The sequence below is a fragment of the Corythoichthys intestinalis genome, chromosome 1 (genome assembly GCF_030265065.1).
Source record: "Corythoichthys intestinalis isolate RoL2023-P3 chromosome 1, ASM3026506v1, whole genome shotgun sequence".
NCBI lineage: Eukaryota > Metazoa > Chordata > Actinopteri > Syngnathiformes > Syngnathidae > Corythoichthys > Corythoichthys intestinalis.
Genome location: NC_080395.1, coordinates 7,078,803 through 7,102,828, shown reverse-complemented (window position 1 = coordinate 7,102,828; position 24,026 = coordinate 7,078,803). Strand labels below are relative to the sequence as shown.

Below are 24,026 nucleotides of genomic sequence, written 5' to 3'. Positions count from 1 at the left end.
CTAAAAATCCACTTTCAATGTGGAATTTTATCCCTAATTTTATTTTTTCTACGTATGGTGGCCTGAACTTTATTCTGAGTTGCAGCTATGATGTTGACAAATTGGCAGGAAAGGTCTGTTTCACAAACAAGTATTGTTAGCATGGTCCATGATAAACACAACTTCTCACCACATACACACATAATCTGGAATAACAGGACAAATCTTTATAAAAACAAATCCTTATTTTTGGACAATTGGGTGCAAAATAATATCTTTTTTGTGTCCCAACTTTTTAATCGCAGCGGGCACCTCAGAGTTTTTGGATTGTTTTCATTTCCCAGTTAGACCTCAGCAATATGCCATTGTTTTTGATGCTATTCCGTCAGGTATCATGATGCTATGCAGAAATGTAAACTTGCCATTGCAAAGTTTAGCTCCTCCGAATATATTAAACTCAAGTGTGGGGAGATTGTGTTTGCTTCATAACAAGAATTCAAATAAATATGTTCGATCACTTTTTCAGAATACCTTAGATTCAATCGTTTTGGAATCGATTTGTTGGAGATATAATTTGGTCCAGGGTATGGACTATCCCCAACATGTTCCTGTTGACTACTAAGGTCAAAGAAGTCTCTTTCAAAATTATTCACAGATATTGTCCTGCAAATCACTACATGAAAAAATTCAAGAAGGACATTGACACGAACTGTTCGTTCTGTGGAGATCCAGAGAAAGTTCAGCACCTTTTTTGGACTTGTTCTTTTTCCAACAATTTTTGGATTTTTGTAAGTTTGTTGACAGGAATCCACATGTGGACTTCAAGCTGAAATGGGAAAATGTCATTTTTTGTTTCTATAAAAAAAAAATCAAGAATGAAGATATTTTTATTATTAATCGACTTCTTTTGTTGTCGAAATTCTACATCCACAAATGTAAGTTCAGCAAGCTGTTACCATCTTTTTCTCACTTCCACAATGAAACGGTATGCTACATGAATCTGTTAAAAAAAAAAAAATCAAAGAATAGGAAAGCAGAAAATAATTGATATTTGTGAAAAGCTACGACTTTTTTGTGAGTAATTGCTTATTATTTTTTTTTTTCCCCTCTGATGGGCAATGTTTGTAATGTTTATACCCCCTGGCATATTTGTGTTGGTATTCTTTTGTTTTTTGGTTTGTATTAGGGTTGTTCCGATCATGTTTTCTTGCTCCCGATCCGATCGTTTTAGTTTAAGTATCTGCCGATCCCGGTATTTCCCGATCCGATTGCTTTTTTTTTTCTCCCGATTCAATTCCAATCATTCCCGATAATTGTTCTCTAAAAATAGAGGAATTAAAAGTCAGTCGACTCGGTTGTGATAAAAAATGTTTAATATTGCCAAGGTCAAAATATAACAATGCACAACTAATAAAGACACCTTCCCTGAAACAATTTAGACAAAGTCTGAAAAGTGAAAAAAACAAAGGGCAGAGTCAAAGTATTTTGAATAATAATACATAATATTTCAAAGCACCTTGCAAGACATGATCTGGAGGGAAAAAAATGGATTCTCCAAAATTTCAATTTTTTCTTAAAGAGGCTTAAGAGAAACTGAACATGGATATTGACATGCTTTTTCCACGGTAAACGGATGGCAGAATAAAGAATATTTTGTCACACATCGCAATTGAAAGGTGTTTCCTCAGTGTGTTTTCTTGTGTGCGACACTAAATCTCCTTTCCGAGCGAATCTTTCACCACAAAGTGAGCAGACAAAAGGCTTCTCACCAGTGTGAACACGCGTGTGTTTTGTTAAACGACACTTGAAATAAAATCTTTTATCGCAAAATGAGCATGCGAAAAGCTTCTCTCCAGTGTGTGTTCTTCTGCGCTTCTTTAAACTTTCCTTCTCGGTGACTCTTTTACCACGAGTTGTGCGGGGAAACGGTTTTTCTCCAGTGTGTGTCTTCATGTGTGTTGTTAACAGTTGTTTCCGAATAAAACTTTCACCGCAAAATGTGCAGGAAAAACGCTTTTCCCCGTTGTGCGTACATGTGTGTGTTGTTAACCGTTTCTTACGACCAAATCTTTTATCACAAAAAGAGCAGGCTAAAGGCTTCTTTTCAGTGTGTGTAATTTTGTGTAGGTTTAAACTTACCTTCCTTGTGAATCTTTTACCACAAATAGTGCAGAGAAAAAGGTTTTCCCCTGTGTGAATACGTGTGTGTATTGTTAACTGTTGCTTACGACCAAATTTTCTTTCACAAAAAGAGCAGGCTAAAGACTTCTCTCCGGTGTGTGTTCTTATGTGTCGTTTTAAATCTCTATTGTGGGTGAATCTTTTACCACAATGTGTGCAGACAAAAGGCTTCTCACCATTGTGTACACGCGTGTGTGATGTTAACTGTTGCTTCCGACGAAATCTTTTACAGCAAAATGAGCAGGCGAAAGGTTTTGCACCCACGTGCTGTTTGGTCTTTCTTTTCGATGTTGACTTATTTAAGCATTTCGAAGCATTTTGGTAAGCACCCTCGATATCGGTGTCAGTTGCAGAAGAATGTGATGTTACTTCGTCGCTGTCCGAGAGCCCGTCCAGTTGAGATTGTCCCTCACCCTTTGATGTCAGGTGTTGAAATGAGCTGTAGTTCAAAAGGTTCTCTGCTCCGCTGTCATCGCTTGGACCTTCATCCTCTACAATTTTTACACTGACGGTTATTGGGAAATTGGTATGTTCCTGCTTTTCTTCAATGTAGGGGGTCTCTGGCTCCGTCTCCTGTTTGATGTACACCATCTCGAACTCATCTTCCTCTTTAACGTGGGGGGGATCTTGATTCATAGGGTGAAGATTTTCTTTAGTGACATCTGTGGGACACAGGATGAAAAAAAAAAATTTAAAAATCACATGATTTGACAGAGTTTACGCTCAATTGTGTGCGGTCCAATCATCCTTACGTTGCGAATTTATCGCAGTTTATCACTTTTGGCTAGGTTCATACTACAGGTCTTAATGCACGAATCCAATTTTTTTCGTGTTTTTCTGACTCGAGTCAGGCATTAACTTGACGGTCTGAACGGGACATGTCGCATAGAAGTAGAGCTGAAAAGAATACTCGAGCAACTCGAGTAACTCGAGTTTAAAAACTGATCCAAGTAATTTTATTAACCTCGAGGAATTGTTTAATTTTGCCAGCTCTAAGATTCCGTTTTACCCGGACTACCTTTAATGCGGGACAACGCGCTGACGTCCCGAGCGTAGAGGAAGAAGCAATAAAAAGAAAAAAAAAAACAACTTACCGCAGCCGACAGCCGCTCCAGACTACGCCGACGTTGCTAAAAACTACGCCCGCATGATGCTAGTTTGGTAGCAGGTAGTAGTGTCCGATGCGTCTCATAGATATCGCATGCATTTAGGACTAGATGCGAAATGACAGACTCGGCCGCGTCCGGGCAGCGTTAGTAAACAGCAGCCATCTTTAACCAGTAGACTTCTCATCGCTAATAAATATAACGTTACTGTCGCATGCTCACGTAACGTTAGCCCGTCGGAGGGCTAGGTTTCTATTGATTATGACCACTGTCCATGCGTGGCTAACGTGTCTTACATACATGCTTTATTTAATCTGTAAAAACACATCGCTGTAGAGTGATGAGGGTGTAAAATTAAAACATAATAAAGCTAACTGTCAGTTTTAGCTCAGTAGTCATTGCTGAATAAATGTGCTTCCAATACAGCAGGTATCATACATTTATTTTGAACACTGCAAAAACTCAAAATCTTACCAGTGCTTGCAGTTTAGACTAACTTAAAACTTAAAAATAGCTTGACACAAATGGAAACTAAATTGAAACAAGTAGGAAAAACACGTAGCTTTCAAGTGATGTGTGTTATCAAGCGTAATTACTTTTTAGGTAAGAAATGTTTTTTTTAAAATATATATATATATATATATACAGTACCTTGCAAAAGTATTCAGCCCCCTTGAACCTTTCGCCACATTTCAGGCTTCAAACATAAAGATATAAAATTTTAATTTTTTGTCAAGAATCAACAAGTGGGACACAATCGTAAAGTGGAACAAAATTTATTGGATAATTTAAACTTTTTTAACAAATAAAAAACTGAAAAGTGGGGCGTGCAATATTATTCGGCCCCCTTGCGTTAATACTTTGTAGCGCCACCTTTTGCTCCAATTACAGCTGCAAGTCGCTTGGGGTATGTTTCTATCAGTTTTGCACATCGAGAGACTGACATTCTTGCCCATTCTTCCTTGCAAAACAGCTCGAGCTCAGTGAGGTTGGATGGAGAGGGTTTGTGAACAGCAGTCTTCAGCTCTTTCCACAGATTCTCGACTGGATTCAGGTCTGGACTTTGACTTGGCCATTCTAACACCTGGATACATTTATTTTTGAACCATTCCATTGTAGATTTGGCTTTATGTTTTGGATCATTGTCCTGTTGGAAGATAAATCTCCGTCCCCGTCTCAGGTCTTGTGCAGATACCAACAGGTTTTCTTCCAGAATGTTCCTGTATTTGGCTGTATCCATCTTCCCGTCAATTTTAACCATCTTCCCTGTCCCTGCTGACGAAAAGCAAGCCCAAACCATGATGCTGCCACCACCATGTTTGACAGTGGGGATGGTGTGTTCAGGGTGATGAGCTGTGTTGCTTTTACGCCAAACATATCGTTTTGCATTGTGGCCAAAAAGTTCAATTTTGGTTTCATCTGACCAGAGCACCTTCTTCCACATGTTTGGTGTGTCTCCCAGGTGGCTTGTGGCAAACTTTAAACCAGACTTTTTATGGATATCTTTCATAAATGGCTTTCTTCTTGCCACTCTTCCATAAAGGCCAGATTTGTGCAGTGTACGACTGATTGTTGTCCTATGGACAGACTCTCCCACCTCAGCTGTAGATCTCTGCAGTTCATCCAGAGTGATCACGGGCCTCTTGGCTGCATCTCTGATCAGTTTTCTCCTTGTTTGAGAAGAAAGTTTGAAAGGACGGCCGGGTCTTGGTAGATTTGCAGTGGTCTGATGCTCCTTCCATTTCAATATGATGGCTTGCACAGTGCTCCTTGAGATGTTTAAAGCTTGGGAAATCTTTTTGTATCCAAATCCGGCTTTAAACTTCTCCACAACAGTATCTCGGACCTGCCTGGTGTGTTCCTTGGTTTTCATAATGCTCTCTGCACTTTAAACAGAACCCTGAGACTATCACAGAGCAGGTGCATTTATATGGAGACTTGATTACACACAGGTGGATTCTATTTATCATCATCGGTCATTTAGGACAACATTGGATCATTCAGAGATCCTCACTGAACTTCTGGAGTGAGTTTGCTGCACTGAAAGTAAAGGGGCCGAGTAATATTGCACGCCCCACTTTTCAGTTTTTTATTTGTTAAAAAAGTTTAAATTATCCAATAAATGTTGTTCCACTTCACAATTGTGTCCCACTTGTTGTTGATTCTTGACAAAAAAATTAAATTTCATATCTTTATGTTTGAAGCCTGAAATGTGGCGAAAGGTTGCAAGATTCAAGGGGGCCGAATACTTTTGCAAGGCACTGTATATAAAAAAACGATTTTTTTTATCGACACGGCCATGTTGTGTTGAAGAAACGTATGCGGCGATCCGTTGCTGACCATTACAGTACGTGACGTTACCATTTTGTTTCGGTAATACTTCACTCTGATCGGTCGAATGATTTCATCTGTGTTAAATTCTGCTTTTTTCCCCACTCTTCATAAAGCACAGAATTTAGTTTCTTGAACTCATTTGAGTCAACGTTTAGTGCAGCTACGCAATTCGGACCATAACAAACGTAACACAACACAGACTTCCTGTGTCCGTCAACTATATCTGTCCCTCGGGAAACTCAAACCCAAATAACAATAGTTCCTATTGGTACATTCTCGTCTACAGCGATACGCTCTTTCCGATTTCCGGCTTAAATTCTCACTTTTATTTTACCGTATCAATCCATGGAAGAAACATGTATTCATCATAATGAAACGAGCAAGTTATACAGCAGCCTTAAAAATAAAAGTCACATCTGTTTTGTTTTCTCCTGGATTCTGGTAGGTTGAAGAAGTTATCAGATCATATTATTACTGTACATATTGTCAGTTTACGGCAGCGCTTCTCAATCATTTTCTGTTATGCCCCCCACAGGAAGACGTAAACGTTCCGCGCCCCCCCAACTCTCTGCCGCCAAACAATAATAAATTCTAATTGATCAGCAACATTAACTCATTAGGATAATATGCCAAGCAATTAGACTGAAAAATCAAAAATTAATAGAACAAAAACGAGTGTCATTGGACAGAGGGACAATTTTTATTTTTTCTGCAGGTAGTATCAGCTCCTTTGTTATGGTGTGGAGTCATTTTGCACTGAGCAACTAGGTATGCCACCTTATATGATGCTGACAGTACTCGCTGGTTTACTTATGTAACACTGACTAAGCGGGTGCATTGTTGGCAATATTCGCCACGTTTTCGCTGAAAAAAATAATTCCTGCTGTCCGCTGCGAACATTTTTAGACAAAGTAAACAGACTGGTCTTTCCTTGTCCCCCACTCTACTAAAAGTCAAAGCCATATGCTACATATGCTTCGTCATATTTCCTTGTATTAGCTTTTCATATCTCCGGTGCGCTTTGCTTTGGTTAAAAAATACTCCGCACACGCTGAAAATTAGAGCGGCACTGCCACCACAGTCAGTAAAATTACATTTCTGTATCTGTACACGAGCTCTGTTTTCTTGTATTCTTCTATTTATTGGTGCTAAAATTAGGGTGCGGTTTATACACGGGTACAATAATTTCGCCTAGATTTAACAAGTAAATTTGTGGTGCGCGTTATACACGGGTGCGCCTTTTATTCGGGAAATTACGGTAATTAAACTCACCTGGATGCCACAAACTGTATTTAAAATGTTTTCCAAGAGTTTAGGAAGACACTTACCGAGTCACCGCGCTAAATGCTACTGCGAACGCTATGCTAACGCTCAGAGGTGGGTACTCCGTGACATTTACTTGAGTAACTTTTTGATAGGCGTGCACGATATCCATTTTTTGAAACCGATACCGATATGGATAACTTCCTGCTTCTCAAGGCCGATACCGATACGATAACCGATAATATATATATATAATTTTAAAATGTATATTCACATGGGTTTTTTAACACCTGTAGGCCAAAAATACAAGTGGCGGATTCAGCATAGTTTTGCCTTTGCCCTAACAAGAATTTTCATGAGGACATGAACATTATTATAACGAACAAAACGAAGAACAGTTGACTTTGAATAAAGTGCCCATATTTATTTTTTCAAATAAATATAATTTGAGTCAATCACAATCAATTAGTCAATATCATTGACGATGTGTTCCCCTGAACAATGAGCACTGATCTAAAAATAGCATAGACCCAACAGGTATTGTGCTTTGTCAGCAGATAAAACACTGGCTGCAACATTAGAGGAGACTTTTGTGGTCTTGGACCATGAAACAACTCAAAAGCACACATCCAAACACACCAACACCGTGCCAAAAACGTTATATATTATCGAGCAGATTAATAATGTTATTGGATTTATTGGGATGACGTCATAATTACGATTATCAGACCAATAATTATCGTGCACCTCAACTTTTTGATGAAAATGTACTTGCAAGATTAGTTGTACTAAGCCATACTTTTTACTTTGACTGGAGTATATTTGTGAAGGAAAAAACGCTACTCTTACTCTGCTACTTTGGGATACACAGGAGTCGTTACATTTTTCCTCTTTATTCCATATATTCGATATTTTTATCCAGCGATGCCAAGAGTAGCGCTACCAATTTCACCAATGAGACGTAACAATGACACATAATAATAAGAATTACATGACTACAATATACCAATCAGACGCAAGCTTGCCATTCTATGAGCACGCCAGCCTGTTTAATCACGCGGCGTCTTTAAAGCCTTGTAAAAAATGAAGTATTTGACATAGAGCGCTGCCCTCAACATGACTCGATATCGCAGATTTTAACCTTTCCCCCAGTCTTTCTTTGGCACCGACTGACCACGGAAAACCGGAGATCTGATCTTTTTAATTTCATACAAGTAACCACGAAGAAACTATCAAATTCACTACTCAAACTAGGAACTATTTTCTCCTCTAGAAGTCACTCATGCTCTTTAGACAAATAATGCTTCATTTCTGTCATTTGTTTCTCTCAGTGGAATTCAATGTTGTTGTTTTTTTTGTATTTCTTTGGCTTAATGCAATTATGTAATTGGTTACTGTACAGTATCTTTGTAACAACAGTTCTTATAGATAACTGTGCTGAGGAAAAAAAATCAAACCAATTTTTAAGCAGTTACTCACAATGTTACTCATTACTTGAGTATTCTTTTCATCAAATACTTTTTGACTTGTACTTGAGTTCATTTTTTGGATGACTACTTTTACTAGATTAATTATTTTGAAGTAACGTTACACTTACTTGAGTTCAATTTTTGGCTACTCTACCCACCTCTGCTAACGCTACAAGTTTGATCATCACACACTAAACTCTCAGCACAGACCTTTAAAAGCTAAAGCAACTAGAGGTTAGATTTTGTGCCCGAACCCGACCCGACCCGACATTCGGGTCTGGTCGGGCCCACATTTTAAGCATTCACGTTCGGGTCAGGTCGGGTCGGGCCGCCATGCCGGACTAATAAATTATTAAAAAAAAAAAAAATGGAGAGCAGGCTCTCTTGATTGCGCTTTTGCCTGTGCGTGTGCACGAACGCCGTAGCGCCGGCCGCTTTTTCTTTTTGTCCTCCCGCTGTACCGTTTGCGCACGGCCGAGGCGCCGCCCTCATTTTCATTTCCTTGTCAGAGAGGCGCGTCCATGTGAGAACAATATCCCACACACTCAGAAATATGTTTAACAAACTTTCCCAGCGTTATTTCGTTGTGTGAATGCTTTGATAATTCTCAAAAAATTATGTAGATTATTTAACATTAAGAAAACTTGCGTTTTTTTCTGCCAACTCGAAGAAATGAAAATAAATTGCTGCTGCTGCGTTTTTTCCGCGTCACTCAAAAAAAAAAAAAAAAAAAAATCGGGTTTTTCGGGCTCGGGCCTGCAAATCTAGTTAAGTGATCGAGCTCGGGCCGGGTCGGGCCTCAATACCAGCGGGCCGTGTCGGGTCGGGCTGGATTTTTTAGGCCCGAACTAGGCTCTAAAAGCAACATGGCATATCTAGCCAAGATAAGAAAGCAAAACTTTGCAAGCAGCACCTGACAAGTTTCACAAAATGAGCCTGGAATGGGCACACGCTTATTCACCGGCCTGTGATTAAGCGTGTGTGTGTGTGTGTGTGTGTGTGTGAAGTTGGGGGGAGAGCATGCACGTCACGAGTGACACGACCAAACACTGCTAAGATGTGTGCTAACTACACATACGATAAAAAAATATCACACATTGTGAACTTATGACGGAAACTATGACAAATTTTTTTATCTTGCTATGTTTTAGTCTCCCAAGAAATGTTTTCAGCGCGTCATTGTGACGTCATTAAAAATTGTTTGTTGAAATATTTTTGTTATTGTCATTGATGACGAAAACAACACTGATTTTGGTCAACATCCTCGGCACCAGTGTCCGTGCCAAAAGAGTGTGATGTTACGCCGTCACTCGGCGTGTGCCGGTGTTGTACCGAAATCTGCGATCCGTCAGAATCTGTGACGAAGGAGGGCGATGTTGCCAAACAGCAAGGCCGACAGCAACGAAGATGAGGAATCGAAGAAGGCCACTTACGCTAACGGCGTAAACTGCCATTGGCTACGTAAATGAGGCTATACACTCGCAGTTGCCGAGGCATATTTTCCCTTTCACCGAATAAACGTCATATTTAATCATGACGCTGACATTAAGAAAATGTCTGCTTCAAAAAAATCACATATATATTATGAACTTTTGATGTTTCGAAAATTTCTGCTTGAATCGATTACTTTTGATACTGTGAAATAGTAATCTGCAATAAATTGCTATTTTTCTTCTTATTCTTCCTGACGAGGTTATTGTGTAAATATCCCATTCAATGAATTACATTTATTGTATGACTTTTGAGTTTTGACGTTGTGAAAATGTGTGTTCTAATAAATTACATTGGTGTATTGTATTTTTGAGATTATGAAATTATCCGCACTTATAAATTACATTCTATGAATTTATTACTCTTCCTTACGCACTCACGAATACACAATTTTCGATGTATAAGGACAATGAATGATATACATGTAAACGCGGTAGTTAGTGTGTGATTTCGTTGTATTTTTCTTATGCTATTTCCCAGCCCATAAAAGGCAATTTGCTTACTTATTTGACATCCCCTTACTGTCATTTGGACGCATATTTCCTCAAAATGACCCCGAGCAAGTGAAACGTGCAACTCGGAACGACCCCGACCTGTCAGTCGTCATGGACATGGTAATCAAAGGACAAACCAAGTGTGAGAACGCCGTTCTCAAACCTTTTTTGGATAGGAGATGGGAACTTTCTGTTCAATCAGGTTGTTTGCTGTGGGGGAGGAGAGTGATTGTGCCACAGTCATTGCGTGCTAAAATGCTTGCGCAACTGCATGCAGGTCACAGTGGTATTGTTAAAATGAAAGAAATGGCGAGAAGTTATTTTTGGTGGCCAGGATTAGATAAACAGATCGAAGAGACGGTAAAAAGTTGTTCATCTTGCCAGAAGATTCGCAACAATCCACCTGCAGCCCCACTTCATCCTTGGGATTTTCCTCAGGACCCTTGGCATCGCATTCACATTGACTTTGCGGGGCCTTTTGAAAATCGAATGTTTCTGGTTGCTGTCGATGCCCATACTAAGTGGCCAGAGGTCGCTATCATGAAATCAACCACATCAGAAAAGGCAATTGAGAAGTTAGGGGAGATGTTTAGTCGTTTCGGAGCCCCTGCACAACTCGTCTCAGACAATGGGCCCCAATTTGTGTCAAAAGAAATGGGTGAATTCCTGCAAGCCAATGGGGTTCAACACATTAAGTCGGCTCCCTATCACCCGGCAACCAACGGCTTGGCAGAGAGGTTTGTGCAGACCCTCAAACATGCTCTCAAAGCATCACAAGGGCAAAGTACACTCCATCAGAGACTACACGAATTTCTCCTCAAATACCGAACATCTGTGCATGCAACTACCAAAGTATCGCCAGCGAGCCTCATGTTTTCTCGAGAAATACGAACTGGCATGGATCTTCTGAAACCACCAACCCTGAGCGAGATTGTTCAAATGGATCAACGGAAGCAAGTCAAGTACAGAGACCTGCATTTCAAGAACCGAGTTTTGGCACCTGGTGACTCTGTTATGGCCCGGAGTTACCAGAGTAAGGAAAAGTGGGCCCCTGCCACCATCATTGCTCAAACTGGGCCTGTTTCCTACACAGTTCAGACAGCTGATGGTGTTTGGCGTCGCCATGTGGATCAATTGTTGGGAACACCAGACACTACTCCAGAACTGTATATTGATTGTGATGATGCTAGCAGTGTAATTATACCAGAAATGTCTAGCTTACCGGATGTGTCAGAAATACCAGAAATGTCTAGCTTACCGGATGTGTCAAACCCAAACAATCCTGCTGGAATTGTGTCTAATTCAACCAATGCACAAACAGAACCTGAACCGGTATCGGAACCTGTTTCCACAAGTGGAAAATCGGAAGTGACTGTTGAACGTCGTTATATTTTTCGTGTCACGTTTTCTCATAGGTGCAGATGTGGCTGTCGGAAATGGTGATACTCCTCTACTGAGTCTAAGAACAATCAAGTTACTCTTAAAGCTCTTTGCTGATCTTCTGACACCATCCCTACTCCCCCCTACTATATATCCGCTCAACTGGACCCCCAGAGGCTGTATTTTTAATTATTACATATTCTGATAGGTGCAGATGTGGCTGTCGGAAATAGTGATACTCCTCTACTGTGTATAAGAACAATCAAATCACTGCCTCGTTTACATAGCAGTTCACGCCGTTAGCGTAAGTGGTCTTCTTCGATTACTCTTCGTCGTTGCTGTCGGCCTTGCTGTTGGCAACATCGCCCTCCTTTGTCACAGATTCGGACGGATCGCAGATTTCGGTACAACACTGGCATGAGATTTTGACGGTACGATAACCTTGATCAAAAATACCGCGGTATCACGGTATTGCAATTATAGCTCCCAAATTTGTTATTTTGAGATGTATGGGTTAAAAAAAAAAAACATTGTTCGATTGAAAAGGATTTTTTTTTTTCAGAACATATTCGCAAATTGGTCCATGAATATAATGTTCACATAAATAACAAATATTTTAAATGCAATTAAAATAAATAGCACTTGTAGACTAGCCACAGCTCAGGTTGGTCAAGATTAGAGCAATAACAAAAATAATTGCTATAAAAAAGTAAAAACACTTCTAAATAAATATATACTGTACGACTTTTTTATTGTTTTTTGAGGGGGAAAAGGCTCAAGTGAAGTTTCACCATTTTTAGCCATTTTTTCAACTCTAGTTGCTATCCCAGCTAAGACTAAGCTAACATTGGTCTTTGTAAGATTTTAGTTTGTATTTTGAATTTGAAAGGAAAATGTGTGTTTCATCTTTAGCAAACTTTTTCATGGCGTTCACGGCTATGACTTCCTCACATTCTGTTGTGTTTGTGCTAATGAAGCTATTCACATGTGTTAAAAATACTTTTGTACGTTTTAAATATACATTTTGTATATTCTAATTTTCTAAAGCCTGAGTTATACTTCCGCGTCAGACCTACGCCGTCAAGGAAGAATCGAGTTACGACCCTACGCCGTAGCCTGACGCGCACCTCTAGATTTTTGTAACCTTCGCGTCGCGTAGACGTAGCGAAAACGGACTGTGATTGGTCCGCTCAGACTGTTGTTTCCAGGCGAAAACACCGCCATTGTAGAATAGAATCAAACATTATTGTCAAGAAATTATTATTGTGACTGCCAAATGGCAAGGTCGGCGATCGAAAAAATAAATAAATGGAAGAACCACCGAGACATGGGTGGTCGGAATCGAGTGGCCACATGAAGCGGTGACCCAGTCGGCCAAAAACTGCCAACTTTTTATCACTTTATGTCGTATTTTTGGTTGGTGCACTTCATCATTTACTGTGTACATATGTTTGCTGTGAGTCTGTGACTTATTTACGTGTCACACTTCAAGTATATAAAGAATAAAGCACAGATTTGGTGTCAAAAAAGTTGTTTTGATCTTTAATTTTCAGTAGCAGACAGTTCACACACACGATAAATCATCACTGATTGAGAGTGCCTCGGTGCTTTTTATGATAACCTTAAAATCAAGCCTCCCAACGCAGTTTGGGAAGTTCCCTGGACGCCAGAAATCTGCTATGGCTTCCCACTGGCTGGTTGTAGGACACGGCAAACAAATCGGGCTGGAGGGCTTTGCAGACCTTGAACGCAGTGCTCGACGCCAGTTTGAAGCTAACCGCCACAGCTAGCTCCCTCCACCCGACTCTCTGTGCGGCATCAAAAGTCGGCCAAACCGCCTCGAAACAGTCTTCTGCGTCGCCTGCCCCTCAGCATTTGTATGTTCAATATTTATTCAGTGTTGATGAGCAGAATATTTACTTTCAAGAGTTCCATATTGCATTGTTTATTTTTCTCCGACTAGCGGAAGTAAACAAGCATGCCCCAAAACCGTACAAACATAACGCCACATCCCTCTAGTGGCCTGGCGGTGAAATACAGAGCAACGCGTTCCCTCACCGCAGAACTATCGAATGTCGAATGACGGCGTAGTCGCTACGCCGTCACCGCAACGCGGGAGTATAACTCAGGCTTAAGGCTGTCAAAATTATCGCGTTAACGGGCGGTAATTAATAAAAAAAAAAAAAAATCACGTTAAAATATTTGACGCAATTAACGCACATGCCCCGCTCAAACAGATTAAAATGACAGTACAGTGTAATGCCCGCTTGTTACTTGTTTTTTGGTGTTTGGCGCCCTCTGCTGGCACTTAAGTCGAACTGATTTTATGGGTTAGTACCATGAGTGAGCATGGTGTAATTATTGACATCAACAATGGCGAGCTACAAATTTATTTTTTTGATTGAAAATTTTACAAATTTTAATAAAACGAAAACATTAAGAGGGTTTTTAATATAAAATTTCTATAACTTGTACTAACCTTTATCTTTTAAGAACTACAAGTCTTTCTATCCATGGATCACTTTAAGAGAATGTAAATAATGTTAATGCCATATTGTTGATTTATTGTTATAATAAACTAGGGTTGTTCCGATCATATTTTTTTGCTCCCGATCCGATCCCGATCGTTTTAGTTTGAGTATCTGCCGATCCTGATATTTCCCGATCCGATTGCTTTTTCTTTTGCTCCCGATTCAATTCCAATCATTCCCGATCATATACATTTTGGCAATGCATTAAGAAAAAAATGAATAAAACTCGGACGAATATATACATTTAACATACAGTACGTAAATACTGTATTTGTTTATTATGACAATAAATCCTCAAGATGGCTTTTACATTATTAACATTCTTTCTGTGAGAGGGATAGAAAGACTTGTGACTTTGTACATTGTGACTAAATATTGCCATCACATGTATTTGTTGAGCTTTCAGTAAATGATACTGTGGCCATCCCAAATGCATGATGGTAAGTGGAACCATGACTGTGCGTAGTGCTACCAATTGATATATCTTCTCTGCGTTGGGAAATAAAATAAGGTGTTAAGAAAAATATCAATTGCTACCTTGCTTCCCCACATTGCTTCCCATGATATTTCTAATCGTAGGGAGAGGGATTGTAAGGCTTAAGCCAATTAAAATAAGGCTCCAAAGGCTGCCAAAATTCTCTCTACTCATTTTACGCTACCTTTTAGCTCTATATACTGTATGGATAAAATGGCGCCATTACAGATTGAACGCGACAATGCGTGAGTGGGTCGTATGCGTTAATTGCGTTAAATATTGTAACGTGATAAATGTAATAAATATTAATTCTCGCCATTAATGCGATAAATTTGAGGCTGCCAAAATTCACTCTACTCATTTTACGCTGCCTTTTATCTCTATATTCGGTAAAATGGCGCCATTACAGATTGAGCGCGACGATGCGTGAGTGGATCGTGCAACGCATGCATTAATTACATTAAATATTTTAACGTGATACATTTTTTAAAAAACTTATTACCGCTGTTATCGGGATAAATTTGATAACCCTACATTAAGCCTAAACTAAAGACTCTGGATGAGTGTAACATATTATGTCTGTAACGTTAAATACAATTAGAAAACGATTTAATTAAAATATATATAAATATATTAAAAAAAGGCATGGCCGATATTTTTTGCCGATTCCGATACTTTGAAAATGACGTGATCGGGACATCTCTATAATAAACAAATACAGTACTTACGTTGTACAATATGTTGAATGTATATATCCGTCTTCTGTCTTACCTTTCCATTCCAACAATAATTTACAGAAAAATATGGCATATTTTAGAGATGGTTTGAATAGCGATTAATTACGATTAATTAATTTTTAAGCTGTAATTAACTCGATTAAAAATTTTAATCGTTTGACAGCCCTAGTATATTTCAGTTATCATGATTTGAGAAGAGAGGGGTAAGCGCTACCTCTCCAAGACACTTCTGGCTGCATTTTTGGGACATGTAAAATAGCAAATACCGTACTGCAGTATGACGGAAAATTTTAGTGTGGTTTTGAAACCGTGACGTTTTCATACCATGGTAAACCTTGAAACCGGTAACGGGCATATGCCTAGCCGCCACTGTCAGAAAGCGGCGCTAAGAGGCAGTTTAGTTGCAATCGTCCCTCACCTTTTGTTGTAGAGTGTTGAAATGAGCCGTTGCTCCAAGGTTGTGCTGCTCCGCTCGGACCTTCATCCTCTTCAATTTTCACATTGAAGGTCATTGGAAAATTGTTAATTTCTCCTTCCTGTTCTTCTTCTTTAATGTAGGGGGTTTCTGGTTCCGCCTCCTGTTTGACGTACACCCTCTCATAATCCTCCTCCTGTTGAAGTTGGAGGTAATCATGCTCCAGAAGGTGAAGATTTTGTTCAGTAACGGCTGAAGGACACAGGATGAAAAAAAAACAAACAAAAAAATCACATTATTTGCCAGAGTCGAAGTCTTACATTAGTTTGTCACGTGTTGCTGTCCCTCCATTTGAAGTGTGTGTGTGTGTGTGTGGGGGGGGGGGGGGGGGGGGCTCCTACGACGAAATGTCTGATTGTGTCTTGGCTAATTAGCTAAGTTAAACAAAGCTGAGCTAAATGAGCTTAGTGCGCTACAATGTAAAGCAAAATTACTTCCACAAACCTTTAAGTTGGGATGTTTTAGCCCACTAAAAGTTTACTTCGTTACTTATCCGATGAGAATATTTTGAACTAGCGCGCTTGAGTTAGAAGGATACACGAAAGACCTGCAAGTCTGGCGTGGGTACACAGATGTTGCATGAAGAGAACCGAAAGTAGAAACGTTGAGGCACTGGTGCGGCGACACGTTTATGTATCTTTAAAGCCTTGTTACGCTGTAATTACGTCACCCACGTGCCATTTTTAGTCTAAGTCCATCGTCCAAGTAAAACGGGAGATAATGTCAAATAAAGCTGGGAATCTTCGAGCACCTAACGATTCGATTACAATTCAGAGGCTCCGATTCGATTATAAATTGAATATTGATGCACCCCACCACACTTTTAATGTTTTGTACATTAGTTCCAAAATTGTTCAAAAATCCTCAGGCTAAACCAAACTATTTTAGTATCGAGTTAGCAGTTAAAAACAGTAAATAAAATACTCCAGTCCCCATTCTGTATCAAAAGCTTTAAACTACATTCAATTAATTTAATGTTGTGAATCAACCGTTATAGTTGTTAAAATTGTTCCCGTTATTCCATAATTTCCCATCTGTCTACTTTTGACATGTCAAAGTTTAAAAACTGTTTCATCATTTAAAGATAGATTCAAGTCAAGATTTTGCCGATTTAGAAGTATTATAGATAAAAAGCTAATTGGGTTCACTACAACAGAGCCTTCTCGAGAAGCCAACTGCTTTAAGATGGCGGCAAGTCTGTCATTTCGCATCTAGTTCTTTGTATATGTTTCAACGCTGTCGTCGTCTGTCGTTTCACATCTAGTTCTACAATATGTGATATCTCCCATAGCCATATGTTGCCGTATGTTTGTAGCAACTAGCAACCGGTCGCTGTTTGTAGCGGCTGTCGGCCGCAGCCAGGTATGATTGTTTTTTTGTTTTTTTTTCTTCATGAGTTGAACAAGATATTTACTCTCGGTCCGTTCCTCATTCCGTTCCGAAGACCGCGCAGACTGTGTTTTATTTCCGCTTTACCTGGTATAATTCAATAATCGGTATTTGGATGTTTATGAATCGTTCTCGAATCTTCCACGGCCGAATCGCGAATAATCTAAGAATCGGAAATTTTGCACGCCTCTAATGTCAAATGAGTTTTACAGTTTTATTGCCCTCATGAATAAACATTAAAATGCTGCATGGACCATGTGTTTATGTCCATATTTCCATCATTTCATGTCGATTTTCAAACCCGGAAGCACCACGAAAAACTACATATCCCAGGAGCCATTATGAGGGAAAAAAGGTTGTACGTAATGTGAACATTTTTAATAAATTTAGAGCTGTCTCGACTAGTCGACGTCATCGATGACGTAAATCCGTCGACGAGCACAACATCCCGTTGACGGTTAATGAAGGGTTAAATATATACGTGGAAAGTTCAGAATGCCGGACGCTCTGTATGCAAGCAGGGAAAGCGGCACAAAGCCAAAAAAGCGCACCAGAGTGTCCGACTCCAAAACATTGACTTATTTCAAAGAAACAAAGGAGAGTACACTCTTGTGTCCGGTCTCTTCAATGCCAAGCTTGGCTGCACGTCAGCCGTGAATAAACACCTAAAGCGCCGTCACCCAATTTCTAAGTCCATCTAACTAACTAACGACATGTTTTATTGAAGTTGCTAAGCCTGTCGCGATATGCAATGAGTCCATTTATCGCACGGCAAATAAAAATGAAGGCGGAAATTTTCACGGCTGCGTTTTATCGCTGCGCGCGAGAGGGTGCTGATGGCATATGAGACTCCAGTTCCTTTCTCTTATCAACACGCTGTAGAATTAAAGTTCAGACATACAAAATAAGGAAACACATCTACAATGCCTTGCAAAAGTATTCGGCCCCCTTGAACCTCGCAACCTTTCGCCACATTTCAGGCTTCAAACATAAAGATATAAAATTTTAATTTTTTGTCAAGAATCAACAACAAGTGGGACACAATCGTGAAGTGGAACAAAATTTATTGGATAATTTAAACTTTTTTAATAAATAAAAAACTGAAAAGTGGGGCGTGCAATATTATTCGGCCCCCTTGCGTTAATACTTTGTAGCGCCAACTTTTGCTCCAATTACAGCTGCAAGTCGCTTGGGGTATGTTTCTATCAGTTGTGCACATCGAGAGACTGACATTCTTGCCCATTCTTCCTTGCAAAACAGCTCGAGCTCAGTGAGGTTGGATGGAGAGTGTTTGTGAACAGCAGTCTTCAGCTCTTTCCACAAATTCTCGATTGGATTCAGGTCTGGACTTTGACTTGGCCATTCTAACACCTGGATACGTTTATTTTTTAACCATTCCATTGTAGATTTGGCTTTATGTTTTGGATCATTGTCCTGTTGGAAGATAAATCTCCGTCCCAGTCTCAGGTCTTGTGCAGATACCAACAGGTTTTCTTCCAGAATGTTCCTGTATTTCGCTGCATCCATCTTCCCGTCAGTTTTAACCATCTTCCCTGTCCCTGCTGAAGAAAAGCAGGCCCAAACCATGATGCTGCCACCACCATGTTTGACAGTGGGGATGGTGTGTTCAGGGTGATGAGCTGTGTTGCTTTTACGCCAAACATATCGTTTTGCATTGTGACCAAAAAGTTCAATTTTGGTTTCATCTGACCAGAGCACCTTCTTCCACATGTTTGGTGTGTCTCCCAGGTGGCTTGTGGCAAACTTTAAACGAGACTTTTTATGGTTATCTTTGAGAAATGGCTTTCTTCTTGCCACTATTCCATAAAGGCCAGATTTGTGCAGTGTACGACTGATTGTTGTCCTATGGACAGACTCTCCCACCTCAGCTGTAGATCTCTGCAGTTCATCCAGAGTGATCATGGGCCTCTTGGCTGCATCTCTGATCAGTTTTCTCCTTGTTTGAGAAGAAAGTTTGGAAGGACGGCCGGGTCTTGGTAGATTTGCAGTGGTCTGATGCTCCTTCCATTTCAATATGATGGCTTGCACAGTGCTCCTTGAGATGTTTAAAGCTTGGGAAATCTTTGTGTATCCAAATCCGGCTTTAAACTTCTCCACAACAGTATCTCGGACCTGCCTGGTGTGTTCCTTGGTTTTCATAATGCTCTCTGCACTTTAAACAGAACCCTGAGACTATCACAGAGCAGGTGCATTTATACGGAGTCTTGATTACACACAGGTGGATTCTATTTATCATCATCGGTCATTTAGGACAATATTGGATCATTCAGAGATCCTCACTGAACTTCTGGAGTGAGTTTGCTGCACTGAAAGTAAAGGGGCCGAATAATATTGCACGCACCACTTTTCAGTTATTTATTTGGTAAAAAAGTTTAAATTATCCAATAAATGCTGTTCCACTTCACGATTGTGTCCCACTTGTTGTTGATTCTTGACAAAAAAATTAAGTTTCATATCTTTATGTTTGAAGCCTGAAATGTGGCGAAAGGTTGCAAGATTCAAGGGGGCCGAATACTTTTGCAAGGCACTGTAGATGTGTTTCCTTATTTTGCATGTGTGAACTGTAAATCTACGGCGTGTTGATGACCAATAAACATCTGGAGTCACAACAACAACTGGAGTCTGATATGTCATCTACACGCACGCACAAATGTATGAACGCACCAGCCCCCCGGATGAAACGGACTCATTGCATATCGCGACAGGCTTAGCAACTTCAATAAAACATGTCGTTAGTTAGTTGGATGGACTTATCACCCCCCCCCCCCAAAAAAAATATCCTCGGATCTACACGATTCACATAAGTCACCCTTTTTGACTTCAAAATGGCGAATTTTGCCGAAAGGTAAGTGATTTTCATGCCTGATTATGAGGCTATTATTATATAAATATTTCAATATAACTAATAGCAGTGGGCCATGCAATGCCAACTTGAAGGTCTTTGATTGTGGGAGAAAAGCTGTGATAGCATACAAAAGCTGCCAAAAACGTCAATGCCTGTGAAAAACTTACAGTTGTCCAAATCATAGGCTGAGAATGATGGTGCAGGATCTGTTTGTGTAGCGCAGTTCTTTGTTGAATTTGTAGTAAAGTAGTTGTGGTCTTCCAGATCTGGCCACTGTGTGCCAGCATTACACATCTGCGGAGGAATATTATCCAGGTTATTGAAAGCCTCTTTTGCGTGAGCAGGTTTAGCAGTACAACTTTTTACCGTCGTGGCGTTGACATTAAGGGGTGGGAAACATTTTCGTCGGCGCACGGTAGGGACAGATGTCACTTTCGACTGTGTAAAAAAGACAGAAAAAAGAAATGTGACATTCTTGCTTTTTCACTGCTCCAGATAGGAAATGGCAGGAAAAAGAATAAACTTACTAAACGATTTTTATATCCCAGGTGCAAAACAGGGTAGGGGTGCGCTTTTGTTGGTCTGCCATCAACGAAATGTATTCCACATACCTTCAACAGCAATAATACAATTAGTACATTAGCTAACCCAACAATACACCAATAAATGCCCATTTCAACTGGGCAGAGGTAGGTAGTAACGCGCTACATTTACAGGGATTCTACAGGTATCAGCAAATCCCGTTCAATGCTTTTGAATGCCAATTTAAACTAATTTAATGCCTATGCCCAATTGCAGATAGTTTCACATGCACAAAATGTAAGGAGAGTTGTCCGATAATGACTGTTTAACCAAACCAATATCCCGATATTCCACCCCCCCCAAAAAAATAAAACGTTATCAAACCGGTACCGATATGTGCGGTTGTGGATTAATTGTTTAGTGATGCCCCATTGGATACTTTAATAATGATAAATGTAACAACTTCAAGACTTTCCCAATAAACATTCTGTGAAAAATAAGGGCACAAATTGAAATTATTGAAAAAAGTGCCTATATTGCACCACAATATTTATTGTTGAAATCAAAAGACAGGTAGTCCCCGGTTTACGAACTACTTTAACCCAAATTCTCGTGTAAATCGTATATAACCCTTTAAAATTTTAAAATAACTGTCCAGAAAGTTCAAAAGTATTGTATTTTGTTTCATGGCTACTCTCTGGATGCAGCGTTGGGTCTGGTTGGACTGTCATTCAATAATGCTTCCATACAGGAGCAGTCAGAGGTCTCACATGGATAAAGGATAGCTGTGCTCTAATTTGGCCCACATAAGGCTTAAAGTTGCTGAAGCTAATATCTGTTAGTGTATGCATTTATAATTAAGTTTACAGCTACAGTTTGTTGAGTTCCGTGTGAGCGATTTGCTATGAGAACTGTTAATACCTTAGCATTTAAGCAAACGAACTTAAGTGAGGCAACAGACTACGTGAACATTTGAACATCAGTCGTTTTGCATCGAGTTTTTTTATTGTTGAAATGCTTGTCGTTTTGAACACGCACATACATACGTGTTACAGCTTTACAAATTGTCAAAAGTAAAAAAAGCTTCAAAAAGCCCCATTGCTTTGTTTGCTTTCAGTCATTTAATAAGTTCAAAAATAAGATCCTGTGAGGTACAATTACTTACTGTTTGTGAGACCAAAAAAAAAAAAAGGGAGACAAAATGGCGGACGAGACTGCACTTGCTCTATAAAAGTTACATTTACTGACCACCACAATGTTTATTCTTTTCTTTTAGTGTTTCTGGATGCCAAGGAGTTGCACTTTTGAACTAATTCATTTTTCAAGCTTTTTATTAGGGCCCGACCACTAAGTGTGTGAAATTCGCAATATATATGTAAAATAAATGCTAACTGCCAGTTTTTTTGTTTTGTTTTTTTTGCCCTTAAGCAAGAATCAAGACTGTTTTACGTCTTCATGTATTAAGAATTCAGGGATTTAGGCATTTATTCACAAGAATTTTCAACGTAAAAAGCTCTTCATGGTCATAAGGCGGCGCCACAGTGGCTTAAAGACTAGCAGCATACTCGACATATTTCCGTAAAATAAATGCCAACTGCCCTGTTTTCTGCTCTTAACCAAGAATCGAGACTGCTTTACGTCCATATCTATAAAGAATTCAGGGATTTAAGCATTTATTCACAAGAATTTTCAACGTATAAAAGCTCTTTGTGTTTCCACTCGGTCAGTTTTGGCTGTAATAGGCCCTAACGGAATCAGCCCCGTCAATATAGTTATGAAGTCTGTGACCATGGGTTTTTAAAAAAAATATATATAAAAAAAAAAAGTCCAAATATTTTTTTCAATTCCAGATAGATGGAACACATATAAAAATATATATTTGCGAGGGTATTTCTTTGATCTGTGACAGATATCTTTTAAATCTGTAACCGACATCCAAATTGAAAGGAAAAATCCAGAAAGACTCGTTTATCCCTCATCTGGCCTCGTGGGAAAGGGCAATTATCCATGATTTTGATGAGGCTGCATTACATGACGCGTGTTTCATGTTTATGACTTCAAATTGCTTTGCAATACCGTTAGAAAAACGTTAGATGACATGCGAGTTGGATAGTGTAAAGCCGAGAACGAGTGACGTTAAACTAGGCTTTACAGGTAACGATTTAGCTAAATTGCTATAAGCTAGGTAGCCCGGCCAGCTGGCTAATAACGTTAGCCTGTACGTTACATGACCACATTGGGGAATACAACTTGTAGCGTTAGGCAGTTATGAGATTCAATGTGTCATAAAAAAATAACCATCTGCACATGCCGCATCGTCTCAGTTATTGATTAAATATTAAGCACACAGTAGCCTGCTGCCTGCTTTTACAACTACTGCTAGTGGCTAATGCTAATGTGCTCGTTAAAAACAATCGATGAGACCATCCAACTGTAGATCCAATTTAATTAACCAAAACTCACCCTGCTGTATTGACCTGGAACAAAGTCCTTCCTGTTAATATTTCTCACCCACGCTTTTCTAACTTGTAAGTCCTCTGGACGTCCAGGAAACCGATGCAGACTGTATGGCACTTTACACGGGCAGTCTTCATGCAGCATAGGCTTGTGTTTTTCACACACTTTCTTTTTCCATTGTTGGAGTTTCACGCTGTTGTTATAACAGTTTATTACGGCACAAGTATGTCCACTCGACATCATGAACACATACGTTTGCAGACAAAAGAAAACGTTAGCTCCGTCGTACAAGAGAGTTCGTACGACTTTAACTCAGCAATGGCGGACGGGTTACTTCCGGTTGATTTTCTTTTCTTTTTTTTTTTGTGTTTTTTTATTTTTTCTATTTTTTATTAACACATTTATATAATTTTACAAACAAAAAGGGGCTCACACATTTGCAACATTTCAACAAGAAAACCACATATAACAATCTCCATCATAATATACAAATTCCTACTTGTTTGCTGTGTTTGTATTCATACATACACACACGCGACACTACGCCACATATAGACACAAACACCCCCCCACCCCCACCATAGGCGGAGTTTGACTTTTGACCTCCGTGAAGTTGGCCCCCCATCAGACGCAAATTTATATAAAAATTATATCAATCGTTTGTGCTACGATTGTGCTTGTTTGTGCTGCAAAAAGTTTCGTTTGGCTTATTCCTGTGAAATAAGGGAAATAATTAGACCGGCTCGGACTAAAAATGGCGATTTGAACAGCAGGATATTATGGCTTACTTACAGTGTTTATATTTTTTGGTCGTCGTCGTGCAGGAATAAGATTGCGTCCACTGGCAGGTTTCAGTGACGTTCTCCGCTGATCTATT

The 24,026-nt window shown here is 39.6% G+C and overlaps 1 protein-coding gene across 1 annotated transcript; it reads right to left on the bottom strand.

Moving 5' to 3' along the window:
• Window positions 1-1,345: 1,345 nt before the first annotated feature.
• LOC130922609 (zinc finger protein 25-like) lies at window positions 1,346-23,493 on the bottom strand. Its single transcript, XM_057847515.1, has 6 exons — window positions 23,156-23,493; window positions 20,698-20,781; window positions 20,537-20,608; window positions 20,338-20,464; window positions 15,859-16,107; window positions 1,346-2,822 (listed from the first exon to the last, which is right to left on the bottom strand). Exons 1-6 carry the CDS (start codon window positions 23,390-23,392, stop codon window positions 1,636-1,638), a joined length of 1,956 nt encoding a protein of 651 aa, XP_057703498.1. The 5' UTR covers window positions 23,393-23,493; the 3' UTR covers window positions 1,346-1,635.
• Window positions 23,494-24,026: the final 533 nt, after the last annotated feature.